General features: G+C 41.4%; 1 protein-coding gene across 1 annotated transcript in view; it reads left to right on the top strand.

Moving 5' to 3' along the window:
- Positions 1-3960: 3960 nt before the first annotated feature.
- LOC128733090 (uncharacterized) overlaps positions 3961-24308 on the top strand; it is a 67681-nt gene continuing 47333 nt past the window's right edge. Inside the window, exon 1 of the mRNA XM_053826696.1 lies at positions 3961-4503. Coding sequence (XP_053682671.1) covers positions 4443-4503 — 61 coding nt within the window. The 5' untranslated portion in view covers positions 3961-4442. The remainder of the gene's footprint in view (positions 4504-24308) is intronic.

The following is a 24308-nucleotide window of genomic DNA, read 5'->3' as shown; positions in this document are numbered from 1 at the left end:
CAAGAGTACTATTCTGTGCAGTGCAGTTTAATTGCTTCGAAATAAAAAGTCGCCTTGGTTGAGACCCTGGTTCATTCCCAGATTGGCGCTGCAGGCGGCTGGGCGAAATTCACTCTCGAAACTCGAAATTCCAGTATCCAGAGTCCTTTATTGGACCGATTCCAGAACAGCACTAGCTTGGATTAAATCCGATCCACGAAACTATCGACAGTTCGGCTCCTTCCGAGTAGGCGAGATCCTGGAATCGACAACGACAGCTCAATGGCGATGGGTACCGACAAAGTCCAACTCAGCGGGCAAAGCAACGAAATGGAGGAGCGGTCCATACTTCAACAAGAAAAGCAGCTGGTTTGCGGGACCGGGCTTTGTACAACTTACAGAAGAAGAATGACCACGGGTCAAAGATCCAGTGACCGCCAGTACGGAAAAAAATCGTGTCTCGGTTCTGCATCACAGGGCCTTCGAACCAGCTATAGATTTCGAGCGGGTTTCCTCTTGGGATAGACTGCAACGTGCCACCGTCTACGCGCTGCGATTCCTGCATAATACGTCCAAGAAACAGTCGAAATACTCCGGAGATTTGCAGCAGAAAGAACTTCAAGCAGCGGAAAAAACCATCTTTAAGCTAGCGCAACGGGAGGTCTATGCAGATGAAGTTGCGGCATTATTGACAAAAGCAGCGAACGAACCGGGTCAAGGAGCTATCGGGAAGAACAGTTCCATTTACCACTTAATGCCAATGTTGGATGAACATGGTTTGCAGCGCGAGCGCGGTAGGATCGAGACAGCGAAAAGTTTTGCTTACGAAGTGCGACATCGTTTGATCCTTTCAAGAAGACACCGTGTTACTGAACTCTTGGTAAATCGCTACCATCGCTACTATCGCCATGGAAATGCGGTGACCCCAGCCAGCTATACACAATTCCTAAGCTTCGCTTGGTAATAAAGAAGGCGAAATGTGATTGCAATTACTGCAAGCTTCGTCAAGCACAACCGATACTCCCACCGATGGCGCCTCTTCCAGTAGCACGCGTGGCACATCATGAACGACCCTTCACCTACACAGGGCTAGATTACTTTGGACCACTACTGGTAAAATTGGGGTGGATCCTACGTCAAGCGCTGGATCGCGCTTTTCACTTGTCTGATGGTGCGAGCCGTCCACCTACACGCTATCAACAGAGTCATGCATCTCGTGCGTTCGTCGTTTTGTGGCTCGCCGGGGACAGTTCCAGGGACCTGAGAGAGTACTGCAGGATCAGATAAACCTGGGATTATCCACAACTTTCACTAGTGCCAAAACGAAGTGGAATTTCATACCACCGGGAGCGCCACACATGGGCGGCGCCTGGGAACGCTTGGTACACTCAGTCAAAGCGGCTATGGGTGACGCATATGCCGAAGAAAAACTAGACGATGAGGGGCTGCAGACACTGGTGGTGGAGGCTAAATACATGGCAAACTCAAGGCCTCTGACGTATCTACCTCTCGAGTCGGAAGAGGCAGAAGCGCTCACACCAAACCACTTCCTGATGCTGAGCACGAACGGGGTAAAAAGACCGGACGAAGAAGGGAAGATGTTAGCCCTAGAAGAATCCAACGAACCGGTCCGTCGAAAGATACTTGTAATTATAAGATCTTGGGACATCATTCAACACCAATTAGGGGTATTTTGGTAACGTTGGCTAACCGAATATCTGCCGATAATTCGTTCCAGTAAAACACGAGAGCTAGAAACTGGCGATTTGGTAATGGTCGCAGACCCAACGAAGCGTGGCGGATGGGAACGAGGGAGAATCGTCCGTACAATTCAACATCCAGATGGCCGCAGCCGGGGAGCGATTGTGAAGATCGGAACAAAGACCCTGGTTCGACCGGTGTTACGACTGGCCGTGCTCGACGTAAGAGAGAAGAGTGAAGTTTCGGAGGACTTCGGACTACACCCGGGGGAGGGTATGAAATGGGGAAGGCAAATGAGCGTCCAATATAGCTCTAGCCATCCCAAGCCCCTACCTAGCGCCTCCACGTGGCCATACCTGGTAATGCTCTATTGAGTAGCCAAGCTAGGAGGTGCGTTGCTGGGTGGTTCCCGGCTGCCTGGTCTCAAAACCGCGGTTTTGGGCAGACGGCGGAGCCACACGGCCTAGCTAATAGGTAAGCCTAATAAGTTATTTTAATTATTTTTTTTCGTTTTAGCTTATGAAGCATCTCCTGCTATATAGTAAAAACTGGCCAAAACGAGTTTTAATACTGCACATGGATACCAGAATGAAAAATTAAATTAACTTTTAAAAATTAAAATTAAATAAGAAGCATTTATGGAACCCAAAGGACGCTACTCTATTCCATACGAAGGACTGCTGGTGAGATTGTTCTATTTTTATCATTTATACCACATTTCATCTTAATATCATATCATATATTAACAGTATTATTATTGATATCATAAATGTGGAAGGCTGGATGACGGAGTGGATTGCCAACCTGAATCCTTAAGGTCTGAAGCAAATATGGCACTTCTCAATTCAAAACAAACAAATCATCACGTGGGTTAAAGTTGGTATAGCGAAATTGATTATTACATGGAAGGATCCTAATGCTGGAAGGCGACTCTTATAACCCCGGAATGCGCACAAGTGCCTCTGCTTGTGGGTCCGCCCAATCCCTTTTGGCCCTTCTGTAACAGCATTAGTGTGAAATTCATTTGATAATCAAATTTGGATCTACTGTAATTCTACCCACATACATTGGCAAGTCCTTGAAATGATGGTGGCTTTCCCCTACTACTACTACTACTACTACTACTACTACTTCGGACTACACCCGGGGGAGACTGTCGTAGCAGAAATCAACGAATTGGCCACCCTGCGTTAACACCGTTCCTGAAGGACGATCGGCGGAAGTCGATCCGTCGCTTCAACGTCAGTGGCAGTGTCATTCGTTCTCTTTTCTATAAAACGCTCGTGCAGTAAAGACGTGTTTTCAGCGATTCGCTCCATTCGAGTTACCTTAAAATTATATTAAATAAATACCTCAAATTAATTGGCTTAAAGCTAGAAGTGCAAAAGTGAAACTTAACTAGAGACTTAAACTAACTAAAGGTAAAATTACGAAGATACTTACTATTTAAAATATAAACTAAAGTAAAACTATGTGCAAAACAGGATCCCTCGTGGCGTGGCTAAAGATAAAACTTATAACAATTGGCAACCTAAAAGGAAACTAAAATGTAAGTCTTATATACTAAACTTAGAATTAACAAAACTTAAACTAACTTAGATCTAAAATTTTGTACAGATTTGAAGCATCAACTTATAATATACACGAAAGCTATCAATATAGTTCCTCCTTTTATTTGGCTGCGCCGACAACCTCTGATTTTATCGCTTTGTTCTGTTGGATTCGCGGACACTAATTAATTAGTATAATATCAAAATATGGTTTAAGGAGGAATGAATCGTCAATGATTCTATAAATTTCAAAAGCAGTTTTACTGTTTGGAACAAAAATTCTGCTCATGAAAATATATTCTCTGTGTTCAGATTGGCAAGAAGAATGCAGTGAATACATTTCTAAAAACAAAACCCCTGTTTTAAGGCCAAAAACTGCTTCCCAAATTCAGCTTTCCGATGAAAAGTTAATGACTGCTAATTTCCCCTTAAACAAATTTTATTCGCTCCGCATCAACTTACCTGTCTGTTTTATGTTTTCAGATTTGAAAATTATGACCCATCCTAATGTATTCGAGATGAGCAACACCACCTGCAGCTGCAACCTGCAACACCAACTCATGCAACGCAACATAACATCACAAGGGAGAAGCGGGTCGCACAGAATGACGACGGCAACACCAACAACAAATCGATCTGACGACGACGACGCCGCCGCCGCCGCCGTGTTGATGTTTACCATAGCGACGCGGTGGCGCGCAGCTTGCTCAGTCAGTCTTGCGCCAGACAACCAACGCAACGGTTTAGATTCGAAAGTGATCGTGTTTTTTTTCCCGCCTGCTCCGATTTTGCGCGTGTGCCGCAGGATAATTATTCCAACTCGTCCGATCATCCAATCATTCACGTAATACTTGTATTCGTGGTTCGAAGGAAAATGTTAAATTCTTAATGCAGTGAAAGCAAACAATGACTGCTATTCCAGGGAAAGAAGTGCAGCATCGTTAGAGTGATTAAGTTTGATCGTAGAGATTGGCCGCAAATTCGCGGTACGTCGATTAATTTCAGTCTAGGGGGAGGAGGAAAATTCCTTTTGTGCGCGCAACCAAACAACCAAACAACAGCTGAACGGATCATCGATCGGTTTCGTTATTATATTTAGAACGAAAGCGAACGAGTGTTTTGAAGTGTGTTTTGAAAACAACAACAACAGAAGGACCGGCGGTCATCGTCGTCGCCACCACCACGCCACCAGTCACGGAAGCTGCGAAGAAAATGGAAATTGAAGCAAGTGGCTCCTCGTTCGGCGGTGGCTTCCAATCGAAAGAGAACGAAGGTGAGTGCGATCGACGACGACGACGACAACCACTACTGGTGGTCGTAAGTTGGTAATTGATCGATGATTAGGTACTGTTTGACCATGAGCCATATGTAAGGCAAATAATGCTGAGTATGCAAAAGAAGTTAGCCGGTACAGAATGGAGAAAACTGCACTGCGGCGCGCCGCGCCGTGCCATGCTGGCTGGCAGTGTCGGCACGCTTTGGTGACGACGCCTGGTGCCCGGTTGCTTCGCGTTGGCATTGGCCAATATCGGTGTTTTGGTGTGGATTGTTTTGCTGGTGCGCCAGCACCAGTACCAGCGCCGGGGTAGAAAGCCGATAGACAATCTAAACGCCGCGAAGGGGGTTTGCTAATGATGTCTTGCGCTTCAACAAGCGGTGTTTGGTGTTTGCTGTTTCTGAGAAATTTGTTCCCATTTTGCGAGGCCAAGCGTTCTCAGTCAGGTGGAAGTTATGGTGGCGATGTTGCAGGAAACGTTTTATGGGATTGTATCAGCTGTTTATAATTTAAAACAGTTTCAAACAGATTAAGCAAGTTTTATTTAACTTGCTACCTGTTCAGCCAGCACGAGTGCAATTAAGTTGTGATAAAATGTCAACCGACCGAGATGTTCGCACGTTCCATTGCTTAGCATCGTGGTTTGAAGTTCTGAATCATCACTCATGTGGTCTAATCCCAGGTTTAGAGCACGTTTCATAAAACCACTTGTTTATTATGAATACGGTCACATAAAATGCTGCCGGTAGGCGGAATACCACGACCAGGGTGCCACGGTAGCGTTTCCAACCGGTTTTTACGAAAATCTGGAAAACGAGAATAAAAATGTCTGGCAAAAATCTGGCTGACATTTGGCCTAATGGAAGACAATGTTTGAAAAACGTCTTTTTTGTCTGACTAGGCATCAAAAAGTCTGGAAAATCCAGACAAATCTGAAAGGTTGGCTACGCTGGTGCCACCCTTGACAAAATCAATCATGCTATAGCGATTGCTAGATTAGAAAGACTCAGTATTGGCGGCAGTATGTTGCGTTGGTTCAGTTCCTACCTCGTAAATCGTAAACTGACTGCGACAGTTGCAGGTTTTCAATCAATTCTGTTTCCGGCCTCGTCTGGAAACCCACAGGGTAGTCATTTGGGACCGTTGATCTTCCTGTTGTACTTCAATGATGTCAACTACGTATTCAAAGGTCCTAGTTTATCCTTCGCGGACGATTTAAAAATTAACTTGGTGATACGCAATACGTCTTTAACAAGAGCTTGACACCTTTACGAATTGGTGCAATCTGAACTGCATGCTCGTCAATCCTTGGAAATGCTCCATTATTCCTTTTGCCCGTACTCGAGAACCTGTCATTTTCAACGACATGCTCTATGGTACAGAAATTCAACGTGTTAACGTTTGACGGTATATTTCCTACATTCATTGTGGCCAAGGCATGAACTTTAGGATTCGTCTTCCGCATCGCTAAGGGCTTCACGGACGACGCATATTGTCTCAAGGCATTATACTGTTCACTCCTCCTCCGTTCGACTCTCGAACACGGATCTTACCCTTTACTCTCCGTCGCCCAAAAATTATCTTCAAAACGAAACAAGATAGAAGGATATTCACTTCAGCAATTTTATAGCTTGAAGTATTTTGAGCAATATTGCATAAGACGAAATCCCTCTACCTCAAACCGTTACCATATTACGGCGTTTTTCCTGAATCCTGAGTGGTGTGAAACACATATGCTTTCATTACTTTCGTCTACCATTCCCTTTGTTTATTGAAAACACTACCATTTGGACCACTCACACAACTTCTAACGGTCCAAATGCAAGGTAATCGCAACCACTTTCACTTATTTGAACCTCCTCCTCTTTTTAGCGAACCACCATCCTTTTACCTACCCCCTGTGCTTAGGTCAAGAAACATGTATATACCAAGTTTGTGACATAACAATCAAGCCTTTCCGGAGTTATGGCGCAACACATTTTTATGTGCTAAAATACGTTAAAACCCCGCATATTCAAAGTTGATTTCTTCAAGATAGACAACAATCCCCTCCAATTTTTTGATATTATGCACAGAAAACTACGTTCTTTTAAACGTGATTAACCGATTTTGATTGTGCTTGCATCTTTCCATGATACTAACATTTGAAAACGGCCTCTTTTTAACACAAAATTTGACAGAAGTGTAGAAGTAAAGCAGATAGCCAGTTTCTTTTTCCACCAAAAGTTGCGTCTTATTGAGCCTCGAAAGTCATCTGAAGAAGTGTTTTGCGAGAAATGCAAAATAAAAAAGTTACATAGAAAAATCGCAAAATAGCAGAGTCACCCCAACTTGATTCAGGAAAATCGCCCTAATATAGAAACGGTTTGAGATAGAGAGATTTTGTCTTCTACAATATGGCACAAAATACTTCAAGCTATAAAATTGCTGAAGTGAATATTTCTCTATCTAGTTTCGTTTTGAAGATAATTTTTAGATCTTGGCTAATTTAAGGGTCCTAAAATAGCTCATGTCAAAAAAGCAGCATCCTAAATTAAGATTATGTTGCTAACACGTAAAAAGTCTAAAATCAACGACCGCTGAGTAAACAATTTATTCCACTTAATTTGGCTTTCTGGACCATAGTGCATTGAGACTATAGTCTGTTGAACGAAAACGAGGCAAACAACGAAGGGATTGGACAGAAAAGGATAAAGAAAAGAAAAAAAATGAGATAAAACAAGGAATAACCTTGAAAAAAGTAAAAAAACGAGACAGAAAATGAGAATTAACTGGACAGAAATAGAAATAATGGGACAAACAAGAGGAAAATGGGTTAGAAAAACGGGAAAAGAAAAGGAGGAAAATTTACTCGTCAGCAGCCTGGATGTCGTTGGCTAACCTGCGTCGCCATGAGCCTCTGGGTCTATCTCTTCTGCGTTGTCCTTGCGGATTCCAGACGAGTGATTCTCTGCATATCTCGTTTGCTAATTTTTTCAAGGTGTGGAAGAACGGGACAGAAAACAAGTTAAAATGAGGCGAAAAAAATTGAAAACGGAAAACGAAAGGGATATCAAACAGAGAAGAAAAACAGAACAAAGCGGACAGATCAGAAAGAAAAACAGGACATGAGAGGAATATCAAAAAGCGAAAAAAGACAAAACCCGGGACCGAACAAAGTCGAAAACAGAAAATGACAAAAAAACGGGTATAAATGGGCCTGAAAATGAAGATGGAAGAAAGACGAAAAATGGAACAGAGAAAATTCAGGACTCAAAAAGGGGGCGAAAAACGGGATAGGAAAAGACAAAAAAAAGGGAAAACGAGATCAGAAAGCAAATACAAAAAAGAAAGTAAGAGAAATCAAACGGCAAAATAAGAATAACAAGAGAAAGTAAAAAGAGGAAACCAATAAAAGAAACGATAAAAACGGCAAAAAAGGTCAAAAGGGACATATAAAAGGGGAAATATGGGGCAAAAGCAAAAAGTTTTTTGGTTCGTTTTTCCCTTTTGGAAAAATGGGGCAAAAGAAAGGAAAAAAAGAACTGAAGACGAAAAGGAAAAGGAAAAGAGGAACAAAAAGCTGAATAAAATGACAAGAACCGCAGAAAAATGGACCGTCTAACCTGGCACAGAAGGAAAGGAAAAACGAGAAGGATAGGAGATTAATAGAACTAGAGTAAACTGGAAACGAAAAAAGGAAAACCGAGAAGAGAAAACGCTGAAAATGCGAAAGAAACTAACTAAAGCAAACGAGTTAAACGTACGAGAAAAAACAAAACTAAAAAGAAAGGAAATATGAAACAAGAAACGAAGAAAAGCGGAACAATGAAATAGAATGAAAGCAAAACGGGAGAAAAGGAGGAAAAACGAATGGAAAGTAAAAGCAAAAATCAAAAAAACGGAGTAAAAAGTGAAAAAACCGGACCGGAAAAGAGAAAAAGCGAAGCTAAAAAGACGCTAAACGTGTAAGAGAAAAAGAATAAAAATGTCAATTTTAGTTTCAAGTACAACTTTGTGTCTAATTTCATGTTCGTGTCCGGTTTGAAGTAAAATTTTAAGCACAAATTAGCACTAAAAAGGAAAAACGAGAGAAAAAAAGGAAAACGAAACAATAAAGCGAATAGGGAACAGAAAACAAGGTAAATCAAAGGGAAAAGGATAGTGAGAAAGAAAAAAATGATACAGTAAATGAGAAAACCGGCAAAAAGAGGTCAATCAGGGCATAAAAATTTTAAAAAAATGGCCAGAGAAGGAAGAAGAAAAACAGGAAAAACGTACAAAAAGTTAAGGTAAAACGAAACAGAAAAAAGGAAAAACAAGAGATAAAAATGGAACCCCGCAGAGGATGGGAAACAGCAGAATGAAACAGAAAATACGGAAAAAATCGATCATCAAAAAAGAAAAACGGCACTGATAAAGACGAAAAATAAAAACTAAAGGAGATGGAAAGATTTGGAAAAACACTGGAAGACTGGAAATGAAGAAGAGGGAAAAAGAGGAGAGAAAAAACTAAAAACGTAAGAGAAGAAGACCAAAAACGAGTAAAAAACATGAGGAAAACACGAATGGAAATAAGAAAAAATGGAACAGGAAACGAAGGAAACCGGAACAATGAAACAGGATACATGGGTCAGAAAAAAGGAAAAAGGGAGCAAAAATCAAGAAAACCGAACAAAAAGTAACTTTAGGCAATGAGATAAAAAAAATAGAGAAAAGGAAAGAGGAAAGGTTGAAAATGGGAGCGAAAATAATTAAGAAATGAGGAAAAACAGGACTGAAAATAAGAAAAAATGGAACAGGAAACAATTAAAAATGGAAAACGAACAAAAACTGTTGAATCGAATAAAAAATGAAAGCAAAAATAAAGAAAAACTAACAAAAACAGAAAAAGCGGAACAGAAAAGAGGTTGAACGAGTAAGAGAATAGCACGAAAAATGTTAATTTTAATTTCAAATAGAACTTCAATTTCAAATTAATCCAATAAGGATAAATGAGACAAGAAAGCGAATACGGAACAGAAAACAAGAGAAACCAAAAGAGAAAGAAAAATGGCGAGAAAAAGACGAACGAGAAAAACGGCAAAAGAGGTCAAACGAGACATAAAAAGGGGAATATGAAACATGAAAAAAACGGAAAGATGTGACAGGAAAACAACAAAAACAAGAAAAACGGACTAAAAGAAAAGATAAAACAAAAGAGAAAATGAAGAAAAACCGACCATCAAAACAGGGTAAACGGTACAGACAAAAACGAAAAACAAAAAGAAAGGAGACGAAGAGTTAGGAAAATACTGGAAACGAAGAAAAGGATAGAGAAAAAACCGGAAACGGGAAATAAAGTGACCAGTGAACGAGTGAAAAGCATGAGGAAAAACAACGACTGAAAATGACATAAAATGGAACTGAAAACAAAGAAAATCGGAACAATGAAGCAAGATCGTGAACTCAGAAAGGAGGCAAAAAACGAGATAGGAAAAGATTAGAAACAGAGAATACAACAACGGGTAGAAAAAAAACGGGGGAAATGAGACGAGAAAGCAAACATGAAACAAAAATAAGAGATAAACAAAAAGGGACAAGTAATAAAGAGAGAGAAAAAAGGAAACCGTTAGAGAAAACAAGAAAAAGAGATCAAAAAGGGACTTAAAAGAAGAAAGTTGCGAAGAAGAAGAGGAAATTGGAAAAATGGACCATTGAAAAATGGGCCATCCAAACAAAAACCTAGGGGCCCTGTTGCCACAAAGTTATCGAGTTATTTTGGTAAACGAGTGCGGTTGGTTCGAATCCTAGTAGAATCTAGCCATTCGATGTTAGGTGACTGTAGCATGGGCTTACGCTCAGGCTCCTCCAAATTCTTCCTTCCTGCGTTTACCAACAATGAAGCCTCTTACCAAGGACAAGTTATTATAATGGTACTTGCTCGAGGAGCGGTTGAAACCAAGGGCAAGATTTAACTAGTGTCCGCACAGCCTGGCTATAAAGCATCGATTTGTTGAAAAGTAGTAAAAAGTATAAAAGGAAAAAAGGGGTGAGAAAAAAAACACCGACACTAAAGCACGGATTATAAGATCAACATAGTAGTGATAATGTCCACACAGAAAAAAACCTCTGCACAAACGAAGAGGAAAAACAAGAACTCCCTTCTTAGAATTAGAAAAAACGCGTAAACTGGAAACGGAAAAAGGGAAAAAAGAAAAGATAAAAGACTGAAATAAAAAAATAACAAAAAAAAGTTAAAGGCATGTGAAGAAACAGGAATGAAAATTGGAACAAAACGTAAAAAAAACAGAACAAGACGAAAAATGTCAATTGTAATTTTAAGTAAAACTTCTTATCTAATTTCGTATCGATGTCCACTTTGAAGTAAAGTTTGAAGTTCAAATTAGCCCAAAAAAGGAAAAATGAAAGAAAAAAGAGAAAACAAGACAAGAAAGCGAATACGGAAAAGAATCAAGCTAAACCAAAAGAGAAAGAAGAATAGCGAAAAGGAAAAAAACGATACAGGACACGAGAAAACCGGCAACAGGCGGTCAAACGGGACATAAAAAGAGAAATAAAGGACAATCAATAGAAAAATTGGACAGAAAAAGAAGAGAAAAACAGGAAAAATGGACTAAGAAAAAGGTAAAACGAAAGAGAAAAACAAGAAAATCGAGAGATAAAAAGAAACCCCGAAGATGAAAGAGCAAAGGGACTAAAATGCAAAATAAAAAGACAGAAAATACGGAAAACCGATCATCAAAAAAAAAAAGGAAAACGGCACAGACAAAGCCGAAAAACAGAAAATCGTTAGAAAAATACGAAAACTGGAAACGAATAAAAGAGGAGTGTGTGTGTGTGTGTGTGTGTGTGTGTGTGTGTGTGTGTGTGTGTGAGAGAGAGAGAGAGAGAGAGACGAACAAGGGAAAGAAAATGTCCAAAAACGAGTGAAAAGCATGATCAAAAACACGACTGAAAATAAGAAAAAATGGAACAGGAAACGACGAACAATGGAACAATGAAACAGAAATCACGGGACATAAAAAGAAAAACTAGAGACAAAAATAGTTGGAAAGCGAGAGCAAAAATCAAGAAAACGAAACACAAAATGAGAAAAAACGGAACTGGAAAAAGGAAACAACTGATCAGAAAAAAGGCAAAACGTCAATTTTAGGTTCAACTAAAACTTCGTGTCTAATTTCGTGTCCATGTCCGGTTTAAAGCAAAACTTCAAGTTCAAATTCGTTCAAATTCAAGTCTAATTTAATGGCCAATGTCGAGTTCGATTTCAAGTGCATTTGGATGTCCGATTTTAAGCCCAGGTTCAAGTCTAACTTAATTTCAATTTTAGTTTCAGATTTAAACTCTGATTTCAAGTCCAATCTCAACTTAGTTGCTCAGTTGGCCTTACGTCTACTGACCAGGCATGCATAACGTATTTTTCATATCTAATTCGGCCCATGGCAGCTGGTTTCTAGTTTCACGGGTAGTGCACGCCGGATCTCGTTCCAGCTGGTCTTACCACCTCGCTTGCTGTGCCTCTCTTCGTCTGGCTGCTTTCGGATTCGATGCGAAAACCATTTTTACCAGATAGTTATCCGGCATTCTAGCAACATGTCCTGCCCAAAGTATCCGTCTAGCTTCAACCACTTTCTGGATACTGGGTTCGCTGTAGGAGAGGCGCGAGTTGGCGGTTCATTCTTCTTCTTGTGTGCACTTTGATGGAGGCTTACATTGTTCGATCGCAAGTGTTTGTGGAGTCCATAGTAGGTACGACTTCCGCTAAGAATACGCCTTTCGACATATGCATTAAAAAAAATGGACTTTTTTCGGATGGTGATAAAAAAATACTAAGGCAGGTAATTGAGTTCGGTAAATTTTCCATGAAAGGTAGTTATATTAGCTTACTTGCAAAAAAATTCTACACCCTTGCGAGCGGCCGCTTCCGGCAGTTAACCGCAACATTCGCCATGGCGGACGAAAACATTCGTGTAGGCATATTTTTGAGTTCCTTCTTCGTTGTATACATTAATTCCTCCTCGGATTTCGCGACAAAATTGTTGGAGTAGATCTTACGCTTCAGGTTTACCCAGAAATTCCCGAAGGGACGCAGCTGGGGGACATTGGGCGGGCTCGCCGTCTTGGGTACCAGCCGCTCCATCTTCTCCAGCGATCGCTTCGAGTAGTGGGCCGACGCCAAATCCGGCCAGAACACCGCGTCTTCGCTCTTATGGTATTTCTACACTTCGTACTATATATTTTCCCGTTTACGGCCAGTCCGGAGCGAAAGAAGAGCGGCTTTGACATCCCCTTCTCGCTGATTGTCAGTCACAGCAGCACCTTCTTGGGGACCTTTGTGCGTGAAATGAACTTCACTTCGGAGTTCACTTCCTTCGTGAGGGAAGTAAAATACGAAGTGCCCTGCCAGTCGTTGCCATCCAGGGTGAGATAGGTCTCGTCGTCCATCAGCACCACCACGTCGCGATTCGCAGAGAAAATCGTCTTGACCAACTTATTCAGCCGCTGGCGCTGCGTCATTGCCTGCAGCTCCGAGACCAGTGGACGGGACTGCCGCTTCCTGACATGTATTCCCATGTTCGCTAGATACTTTTTTACTGTTTGGCCCGTTGCACCGACCTCCCGGCCAAACGCATGCACCGTAGCCACTTTTAATTTAATTTGTTTATTCATCTTCGGTATAATAAAAACATCGCACAGACATCCCAAGCAACAATGTCAGTTTTATTGTACTCTTATGGTGCTCTTCAAGACTAATTTTGGTCTTAAATGCCATCATAAGAGTGTAATAAAACCCAAATTGTTACTTGGGATGTTACTTAGTACTAATAACCGCTAATCCTTAATCTAAACACATTTTTTGACATGCCAAAATCAAACAAATAATAAACTTCGTTGAAACGACTACAGCGAACTTCCAGCGGGTTGTTATTTCCGTAGGTCGTGCGGTGAGTCGATCGTCGAAAGAACTCCGATTGGCGCATCACTCGTGACGGTGCGTTGAATCGTATTTTCTCAAGAATAGCTGGACAGTCAATGCGATCTGCTAACACGTCAAATATTATCATACGTTGGAGAAGTATTCGTCTACTTTCCAGCGTCGAAAGGTTGATCAGCATTCACCGGTTTACATATGGTGGCAGGTTTGTTCGGTCTCTCCAATTAAGATTCCGCAAAGCGTATCGGATGAACTGCATTTGTACTCGTTCGAGTCTGTTGACGTGAACAGCGTGATATGATGCCCAAACTTGCACTCTATATTCGAGAACACTGCACTGCGTACGAGCGAGCAGTAAAGTGTTCTGAGGCTATAAACATCAACAAAGAAATTGGTGTTCCTCCTCAGAAAACCTAACATTGCATATGCCTTAGCCGTAACGGCAGAGATATGTTCCACAAATTTCAGTTTGCTGTTGATGAGAATCCCCAAATCCTTCTAAGCTTGTTGTCTCCATGATGTAATCAAAAACCATCGGCGCACGTACCCTCGTGAATCAGATTATGCAACATTTGTCGACGTTAGCTTTCATCCCATTCACTCTACACCATTCAATGAGCGCGTCAATGTCCATTTGGAGCGCACAGCAGTCTGTTAAATTTGAGGTCATCAGCGTATAACAGTTTCGGGGACTTCAATTTTCCGCAAAGATCATTGATGAAAAGAACGAACAGCAAAGGTCCCAAGACACTGCCTTGAGGAACTCCGGACTGAATCTGGAACGGAGTAGAGCACGCCCCGCTAACTCTCACCGTTGAGCTACGCCCCGTCAGATACGACAGAATCCGTTCTGTCAGCCACTCAGGTAGTCCCATTCTCCTAAACTTCTCAACCGCCAGAGTATGTGGAACCTTGTCAAACGCCTTGGATTTGTTGTCGTTTTTCGATTTTATCCACAATAGTCGATACATAGCTTAGCAAGTTTGTAGTGGTCGAACGGTTTTTCAAGAAGCCGTGTTGTTCTGCAGATATTATGGACTTGACAGATTGATAGAGCGAATCATGTACCATACTTTCAAGGACCTTTGGCAGACAGCTAAGAATGGAGATCCCACGGTAGTTCTCTACTTCGTTAAACGAACCCGATTTATAAATCGGTGTGATTGAAGCAGATTTCCAAATAACTGGGAAGTGCCTCTCGCCAACTGCACGGTTGAACAGTATACTTACAGAATAAGCGAGAGCATTAGCATACTGATTCACAAAGAGGGGAGGTAGTTAATCGGGGCCGTGTCCTTTTGATCCATCGATGGATTGCAACTTCAATAGGACTTCGTGGGGCGAGAAATTCATCGGAAGCACGTTCACGTTGTAATGCGGAATTCCCTCGATCTTCCTCTACAGCATCCTTTGGAGCTTCTTATCGCTCAGAGTCGTCGGCCGTCCGGAACCGGGCTTTCTTTCGATGCTCTGATTGTTGTCTAATAGTGCCAAGATGTTGTATATGCCGAACGGGCAACGGGAACGGGCGTATCTGGCACATCCGTCCGTCCACAAAGTGCCGCACGGTGTCCGTTTTCGACGCGGCGGGGTACCGTTCTTTGACCGCGCACGCTTCTGAACGGAGTATCTTTACTGTTTTCGTCATCATAGTTAGAGTTCAACTGATAGAGCTGTAGAATTTTAATGCATACATACATACATACGTAATGCATACGTTAATCTCCTGGCTGGTATTGTTGTCCTTTGTCGTCAGTGAGCCAAGGTACACGAATTCATCGACTACCTCAAACTCATACCTCAATCCACGCTACTGCCTGAGCGGCATGACTGTCGAATTCAATCATGAATTCGACGCAAAGTCGAATAACAGGCATGAAAGGTCATCTCTTTGCCGAAGTCTCCTGCAAGGTTCGAATGGGTCCGACAAGCCGTGCGAGATTCTTACACAGCACTGGATCTCATCCATCGTTGCCATGATAAGTCTAGTAAGCTTACCCGGAAAGCCGTTTTTTGGCTCCTATCGGTTTACACTATCATATGCGGCTTTGAAATCAATGACTACATTATGCGTGGGGCTGGAGGACCTGCCGCAGGGTGGAATACTACTTGGTCCGTTGTAGACCGACTCTCCAGGAATCCGGCCTGATAACTTACCATGAATCTATTGGTCTTTGGTGACAGTTGGCGGAAGATAAATTGGGAAAGCACTTTGTAGGCGGCATTCAGGATAGTGGTTCACTTGGTAATTTTCACGATTCAGTTTATCGCCTTTCTTCTAGATAGAGCAAATAACCCCGTCTTATCACTCCTCCCGTAGGCGTTCCGTATCCCAAATCTTGACTTCAATCCTAAAGTCCAATCGGTAATACAATTGGCATTCTAATTACAAGTCTAATTTCTAGTCCAGTTGCAATTCTAATTTCTAGTTTAATTTCACTTTTGAATTTGAATTCAGTCCGGAGTTTTCGACCGGTATTTTTGTGAAAAGTGATAGTACATAGATTCGTCATCCTGAGTCCACTCCGTTTTTCCCGTCCAAAACGTTCTTCTGGAAGGTCGAGTGCCCCAGGTTTTGCTTATATCTGGACATGCTAACGCTCGCAACCTTCACAGTTGGAAAGGCGCGCGAGAAACTGAATGAACATGTGCTTGCTCTCCACAATACGCATAGCTCTCTCGCCAGATTCAGAATGAACTATACGCGCGACAACAAAACGTAAGATAAATCTCATGCTCCAAAGCAGCGCAGGCACGTGTTTTTTTTTTCATTTTATTTTTCTTTTCTATTTCCACATTTCGTCTGTGCCTATAATTCATGTTGTGATTCCCGCGGCGTAATATCACACAATCCCGAGATCGCAAACGACATGATAATTCAATCCAAGCACAGGCAGGTTGTAATCAGCCTGGATGCGAAATGACACACGAGAGCGCCGGTCGTCGTCGTCGTCGTTCCCGGCGCGCGGTTGCACTTGCACTTGCACTGGCACTTGCGGTTGCGTGGAAACCGGGAGGGAACCAAATGTCATCGAATGTTGTTTTGCATGCATGCATGCATGCAGCAAGCTTTGACTTTTTCACATAACGTAGCGTTCGACCCGGTATTTAATAGCACCAGTTTGTTCGTTCACAATCAAAACATTAAAAATTTGTGAAAATTCATTCTGGAAAAACGAAACGAACGAAGAGAAAAACAACGACAATTGATGGTTTCCTCCCATGTCGTTTGCCGGGCATGTGTTCTCGGGACGGCACGTGGCGAGTAAAAATGTGCAAAACTTCTGGAACCACCGAACACGGTAGATACAGGCAGGTACAGACCGCGCAGCTGGTCGATACGAAACGGGAAAAATTATAAACGAGCAATTGTCACCGCGTGCGATTAGGCTGGAGCATTTCCGGAGCATGGTTTGGGAACAACCTATAGTGTTATTATTTAGCCATCTTCATAATCAGGGAGGGTCGTCGAAATGATTTTGTTTTTCAAATAATCACGACGTAATTATGGAGCAATTTTCTACCAAAGACCATTTCGTTCGGTTGAAATGCAATCCGCCCGTGTGCTGGCTTAGCAGTTGGTTTAGCAATGCAAGAGGAGTTTCGAAAACCTACCTACACCGTGCGGTGCGGTGGGCACAATGCCGGCAACCGGGTAGTAAATCTTAACGATTTAATCTGTCGCCACCCGTTGTTGGTTGCTTTACGAGACATGCGCCTCTTATGGAATTAGTATATTAATCGTATTACAGAAGAATCAAACAAGTCTGGAACGCTTTTGTGCATCGTTTATCGAGTTAAAATTTGAAGAAGACGTGAGTTGAAAGCTTATCAAGCTCGATAGCTCTTTGTTTAAGATCACAACCTCAAATCGGGCGCACACGTCGGGATCACTCGCTCGGACGCTCTAGACGCCTTCCGCGTTCCTTCTGGAATTTACAATTTCGACCGGAATCGTCATTAAATACCAACGATGAGCAATAAAACCTCATAATCTTAATCTAATGCAGACGATGCGGTAAATTATCTTGCGAAGCAAGAGTAGAGCACGTGTAATGCAAATTTGCACGTTACAAAAGTTTACCCCTGAACATCGGTCTACTATCTGCCATTTAATTGAACATCAATTGATCGTTTCACTTGTTGATATGTTTACCTCTTCGTCTTCCCGTACATTCGACGACTCATTCACGAATCCTGTCGGTTGATTGCACAGCGCAGCAGCATTAACGGCGAGGTCCGAACTATTTTTAGAACGTAAACAACAACAACGAAAAAAAAAACGAGCACTCAACCGAGAAAACTGCGTAATCTTGGTCGTAAACTGGACCGCTCTGCCTGCCTGCGTCCGTCCCGCACAAGTCCAAGGTCGATCGATCGAAACGAAAGGTGAGGACGCACGTCGTCGGGTCGGGACTCGGGAGTGTTTCGTAGGTGGAAACAAAGCTGAAAAACTGCATCTCATCCATCTGGTGATGTTTGATTGACTATAAATACTACAGTCCAAAGTAATCCAAAGTTGTTTTTCGTTTTGCCAGAATGGCATGGGATATGAAGGCCACTACAATTTATCGATTGCTATCCGATTGGTCTTGTGTACTTTCTGCCCATCAAATTATGCTGTTTCTATTTTTTTGTTTGGTTGGTCTGGTCCGATGTGTATTTTATTATAGATTTTCGATTTTCCCCAATCATCAGGCTAAACAAGCTCTGTTTCAAATTTCTCGCCCAAAGACGTCATCAACGCCGTCTCCACCAACGCAACGGTAATAAATGCCTCTCTTCTAGTTTTTGCCCTGATTTTCCTACCATAAATAATTTCCTGTAATGGTGACGAGCAGTTTCGCATATACAATCGCCCTCCATATTTTATAAATCTTTCTACTTCTTTCTTCTTGGCAACATTTCTTGGCTGCTTGCGAAACGACTCGAGTATTTAATGAGCATTTTTTAGAGCTCCAACCTCCCGGGTAGTGTATGTTGAGTGGGTTATGCGTTTAGTTCAGTTTATTGTCCGCAGCTTTCCAATCAGATCCCCCGAATCAAATCGTCTTTCTGAATACAGGGTTCGCCGTAGAGATGCGCGAGCTCGTGGTTCATCCTTCGCCTCCATTCACCGTTTTCCTTAGGACCCGCCGTACGAAAAGTCCATAGGTCCTCTTCTAGCAATTGCCCGCGTTTGTGGATCTGTAGTAGGCCCAACTACTGCTGATAATACGCCTTTTAATCTCACGGCTGGCTGGTATTGTTGTCCTCTGGTGCCAGTGAGTCAAGTATATGAACTCGGCGACTACCACAAACTCATTTCCGTCGATTACCACGGGTCCCACTGTCAGTATAACCCCAGTCAATACGTTTTACTCAGTATGTTGCAGTCACCATCGCTAAAGCCTACGCTATGCTGGGCTTCATCAAAAGGAATACGCCGATATCGACGACATCTATTGCCTGAAGTCACTCTACTGTGCGATCGTGCGCAGCATTCTGGAATATGGTGTGCTTGTATGGGCACCCTACCATACTGTCCATATCAACCAGATTGAACGAATCCAGCGTCACTTCATTCGATATGCTCTGCGAATGCTACCCTGGATTGATCCAATTCGTTTGCCTCCTTACGAACACCGATGTGCTTCTTATACGCAACGCCTGTTTATCTACGATTTTCTGGAAAGTAATATTGATAGCCCGCCCAAGAAACATTTATGTGCTGATAAAACATTTTAGCAGCCATAATTATTCAGCCATTGCTGAATATGCATCGAACAGAAATTATATAAACAATTATACTATAGTTATTCAGCCGAAATTGGAGAACTTATACAACATATTTTATTTGAGGCAGAAATACACTTGTTAAGCAGTTATATCGCCTCTATGCGCCTTGCTTCTAGCTTTGCGCAAATTGATTATTTAAAAACGCGCAAAGGCCTCTATTAAGCTATATTACAGCTTCAAAGCAGCTTTTAGCAAGCCCTAAGCTTAGATGTTTAAGAGCCGAAAAAAGGTTTTAATTTCTAAAACTAAACCATAGTTCAGCCACAGGTTGAATAAATTCAGCTAAAAAAATGTTTGATCAGCCTGAAAATAAGCTGCAATGGAGCTTAATAGAGACTTTTGCGCTTTTTTAAATAACCAATTTGCGCAATGCTGTCAATTCTATTTTTAGAACGAGAAATAGTTTTGCAATGCTTTTCCAGTCGCTTAATCAACGTCTCATCAACCTTTATGCAGCCAAAAAATAATCTATTTTTAAATTTAAAAAAATGGAGCGCGTCATTTATTTTGCTATGGCGTCGTATGCTATATTTTTAATTTCGAATAACTTGAATTCGTATATGCAAGCTAATTAAAAATGCATGTCGTCTTCTTTCAGGAATTGAACCATCATGTCCATTTTAATATTCGTATTATTATAATTTAATGAGAGACATAGTAGAAAATCATTGGTTGACTCAAAATTCATCAAGCCCGCCATTATACTTTTTTTACACATCTGGATTCGAACATACATTCTGTCGGTTGGAAGCCGTCGACGAACACATCTGACATATGATAGGCGCCGAATTTTTAGCCGATGCAGTTTTTCAAGTTTAGGTTTGTCAAGCGTGAAATAAACCTCGGCTAAAATATATTTAAGCGCTGAAGAGTAGTTTCTTAAACCACTGACGAACTGACATGACACATAGAAGAAAATCCTTTAAAAACCATCGTCCTATACACATGTTGCTTGCACACTAGCACCCTCTGTTATGCATGTCGCGGAGTAGCTTGCATTTGTAGGGTTTTATGCTGTAGGGTTTTTACATTTGAATGGTTTTATACTGAAAACTCGAAGCAACACTCACGCGCCGCGGTGTAGCCATGTTGCGAAACATGATTTTTTGAAAAATGAGTGGTTTTTGATTGGACGATGGAATTAACGCGAGTGTCTCGTCTGTTTGTCTGTGCTTAAACCATGTTAGGCATCTGCTGTACAAGATTACTTTAGAAACATTTATTCAGCACATGTTAAACATTTAATAAACCATTTGTGCGAAAGTAATGTATTTCGTATTATCACATCTAATCATTGTTCATTGATAATTGTTGTGGTAGTAAAAGAAGTATTTTCGAAACTGCACCAACCGCACCACCTTTATTGGAATTAATAGATAAAATCGGTAAAAAGTGAAATTGCTACACGGAATTTGTCTTCGCGGCATTTGGTGCGAGAAATAGTTGTATTTTTTTTAATTCTGCTTGCTGCTCTGCCCATATTTTTTTATGTTGAAAGAAGTGAAACTATCAGCCGTAGCAGAAATAAGTGACGTCGTAGTGTGTGGAATATTATTTTTCTCTGCTGCCGTAAACTGTGACCCGTCGTGTGTGAAAAAGAAGAGCAATCAGCAAAAAAGGAAACAACTAACAAGTCAAGCGAGAGCAGTTAGTTGTTTCGACCAGTAGTCCCAGCGGAAAATTTCCTCAAAATGGTTATCAGAGTGTATATCAGAGGAATGTCGACAGCAAGCACATTTCCGCAACAAGACTGAAGAGCGAATGAGGTTAAAATGGACCTAATGTAAATTGAAAGTATAAAGTGTAAAATATAAAATGACATTCAAGTTATTTGTGTTATTGCTTACCATCAAGCGCCTTTTATTCCACACCTACTCTTAGTAGTGCTGCTGATACGATTGTACGACGATTATTCAACTCTTATTTCACAAATCCTCCTAGCAACGTTTGCGCAACATTCACTCCACTCTTATTCTACTCTTTCACCACATTTGTTCACAGCAATGCTGCTGATACGTTTGCTCCACGTTCATTCCACCCTTATACCACGCCTCCTCTCAGTAAAACGTTTGCGCAATGCTTATTTCACTCTTATTCCATTTTTATTCCACAATTGTTCTTAGCTAATACGTTTGCACAACATCTATTCTCCATGCATTTTCATGGTAGCCTTTAAGCGACCGGTATTCCATACCTGCTCTTGACTGTGCTGCTGATACGTTTACACAACGTCTATTCGACTCTTATTCCACACTTACATATCAACGGAACAACTAAGTTATGAGCGTACAAAACGTATCCACTTTTCGTTATGTAGTAATTTATTTTTCGTATCATAAAGTGCATCCCAAGAACGAAATAAAATTAGATTTTTAAATGTTTATTATATTTAAAATTTATTAAAAAATTATTTATATATTTATTATTAAATAGTTTTACGTGGTCCTACGTCAACAGGCGGTAGGGTCTCTGATGCAACCTTTCGCTTTTTTTAATTTAAAAATAGATTATTTTTTGGCTGCATAAAGGTTGATGAGACGTTGATTAAGCGACTGAAAAAGCATTGCAAAACTATTTCTCGTTCTAAAAAGAGAATTGACAGCATTGCGCAAATTGATTATTTAAAAACGCGCAAAAGCCTATATTAAGCTCCATTGCAGCTTTGAAAGCAGCTACCCAAGTAACAATTTCAGGCTGATCAAACGCTTTTATAGTTGAATTTATTCATCCTGTGGCTAAACTATGGTTTAGTTTTAGAAATTAAAACCTTTTTTCAGCTGTTAAACATCTAAAGCTGGTGATATTATCAAGCTGCGGGCTTGCTAATATCTGCTTTCGAAGCTGCAATAGAGCTTAATAGAGGCTTTTGCGCGTTTTTAAATAACCAATTTGCGCAAAGCTGGAAACAAGGCGCACAGAGGTTTCATAAAGGGCGATATAATTGCTTAACAAGTGTTTCTTTCTGCTTCAAACGAAATCGGTTGTATAAGTTCTCCAATTTCGGCTAAATAAGTATTGTAGAATTGTTTACATAAATTTTATTCAATGCATATCCAGCTATGGATGAATAATAATGGCTGCTAAAATGTTTAATCAGCGCATAAATGTCTCGTGGGAGGGCTGTTTATTAAGATGACAAATCGTTTATTCAGCTAGTATAGTACAATTATTGAGAATATTGACGGGTTGTGGAGAGGTTGAAGATGCATCTAATCTGCTTGTGACACTATTATGTGAAGCAGCTGATTTACAGCGCATTCGTAGGCTGCCTAAACGCTTATAGAATACAGAGGCCATAGCTTAAATTTATTCAGCGTCTACCACCTGTATTCAGAGCTAAATCAGCTGTAACGAAATCAGTAGCATTGTTTCCGTTTTCGACCTCAACTAGGGTATTCTCCAGTGGGAAGCATGGTAGTTTGCAATCGGCTGAGATTCTGGTTGACGCTTCTTATCAAGCGTTCCCACACTGCGCCCATATGAGGGGAAACAGGTGGATTGTAAAACCACTTAGTGTGGCTCGTGATAAATATCTTCATCAAGGCACCATGGTCCAGTTTTTCGAGTGTGCTTTGCAATACTTTGCCATAATGTTGCGAATAGCCATTACACAGAAATCAATGGCTAGTGAGTGAGCGATCTGCGTGAGTGGATAGCGCTAGTTAGTGCAGCTACATGTGCTGCAGGAAGGTCGCTGATTGATGGAGGCTGCGGTTTTGTAAGGAGTATTTTGCATTGATGGCCTCGTACCTTCGCCTGCAACATTGTATTTAGATGGTACCCAACGCCACTCATAAATATCTGACGTACATATTGATTGTATCTTCTGTGGTCGAAACGAAGCCAACAAATGACATCTCTGGAATCCGTTCAAAACATCCGCTGACTATTTTTGATCTACAATGACTTCGTAAAAGTGTCTGCATAAGTCATACGCCGATAATTGCCTCTCGTAATTCAGAACGAGGGATAGATACAAACTTGAGTGGAGCAACTCTTGTTTTAGCACCGACGAGTGAGTCTGCTCGGTTGTACTGCTTGCTCGTCTTTCCAAAAGAAGAGCTGGCAGTGTTGGTCGTTTTCTCACATACGCACCTAGTGAAACATCTCACAGATGTCACCACACACTGTCACACGAAATTCTTGAAATTGGATAAGACCGAGAGAAGATTCAAGAGGCGAGTCCCATAAGAGCCTCGTTTTACCCGGTTTATTCGGGTTGACAACTGGAAAAATCGAAAGATACCAAACACATGACCATTGATTCTGTAGTTCTGCTTGTCATTTTCCTAATGTACCCTTTAGCATTGTGGTCGTCAATTCGGTTATCCAAGTATCGCCACCGCTTCAGCGCCATCACTCTAGTATCCGGTAGACGGACTTCCAAGGGAGACCGGCTTCATATTGGCCATCCGTACGACGGATGACGATGTTGGACGGGTGTAGAAGTCTACACTGCAGCTCATCGCTTCTAGCGCTTTCCCTTTTAAACACTTCCGCAGACATAGCATATTCTCTTCATTCGAGAACCCGCACAATTGTGCCGATGAGTTAAACAGTGAGTTCCCTGGAAACCCTGGACGAGTGGCTAGCTAACTGCGATTTAATATACGTCGTTGCCTGCACACCTGTACCGTAACCGGCGGAAGTGGCGTTGTATGTTATCCACCACTAGTGTACCTTGGACCATCCAATCCAAGTACATAAAGTGATGCTTAAGCCACAAATACTGAAAATACAAGTAGCTGAGGCCAGTTTCTAGACTGATTACTACACTGAGTCTCTTTATGAAGAGGTTACGTATAACAACCGAATTGAAGCAGCATTAACCCTCTAAATAAAACAAGCGCTAAGCCTATCCAAAAACCTCGTATAACAGGCATCGATGCATATGTGGCCATGATATTGCTTTGCGAACAATTCTAAATTTTTTACGGCAGTGTCGTTTGCATTCACTGTTGCGATCACTTACCTTTGACGCATTGATCGGAATTAGGATCATGGAAACAGTTCGATGTTTCAAATTCCGATCAATCGGTTTGTAAGAATAATGTTAGAATTCTATGAGTGAGCTGAGTGAACATGCAGCAGATGTTGAAATCGAATA

Source organism: Sabethes cyaneus, chromosome 1, assembly GCF_943734655.1.
Source record: "Sabethes cyaneus chromosome 1, idSabCyanKW18_F2, whole genome shotgun sequence".
Classification (NCBI taxonomy): domain Eukaryota; kingdom Metazoa; phylum Arthropoda; class Insecta; order Diptera; family Culicidae; genus Sabethes; species Sabethes cyaneus.
Note: the sequence above shows the minus strand (reverse complement) of the source record. Positions and strands in the feature narration are given on the sequence as shown.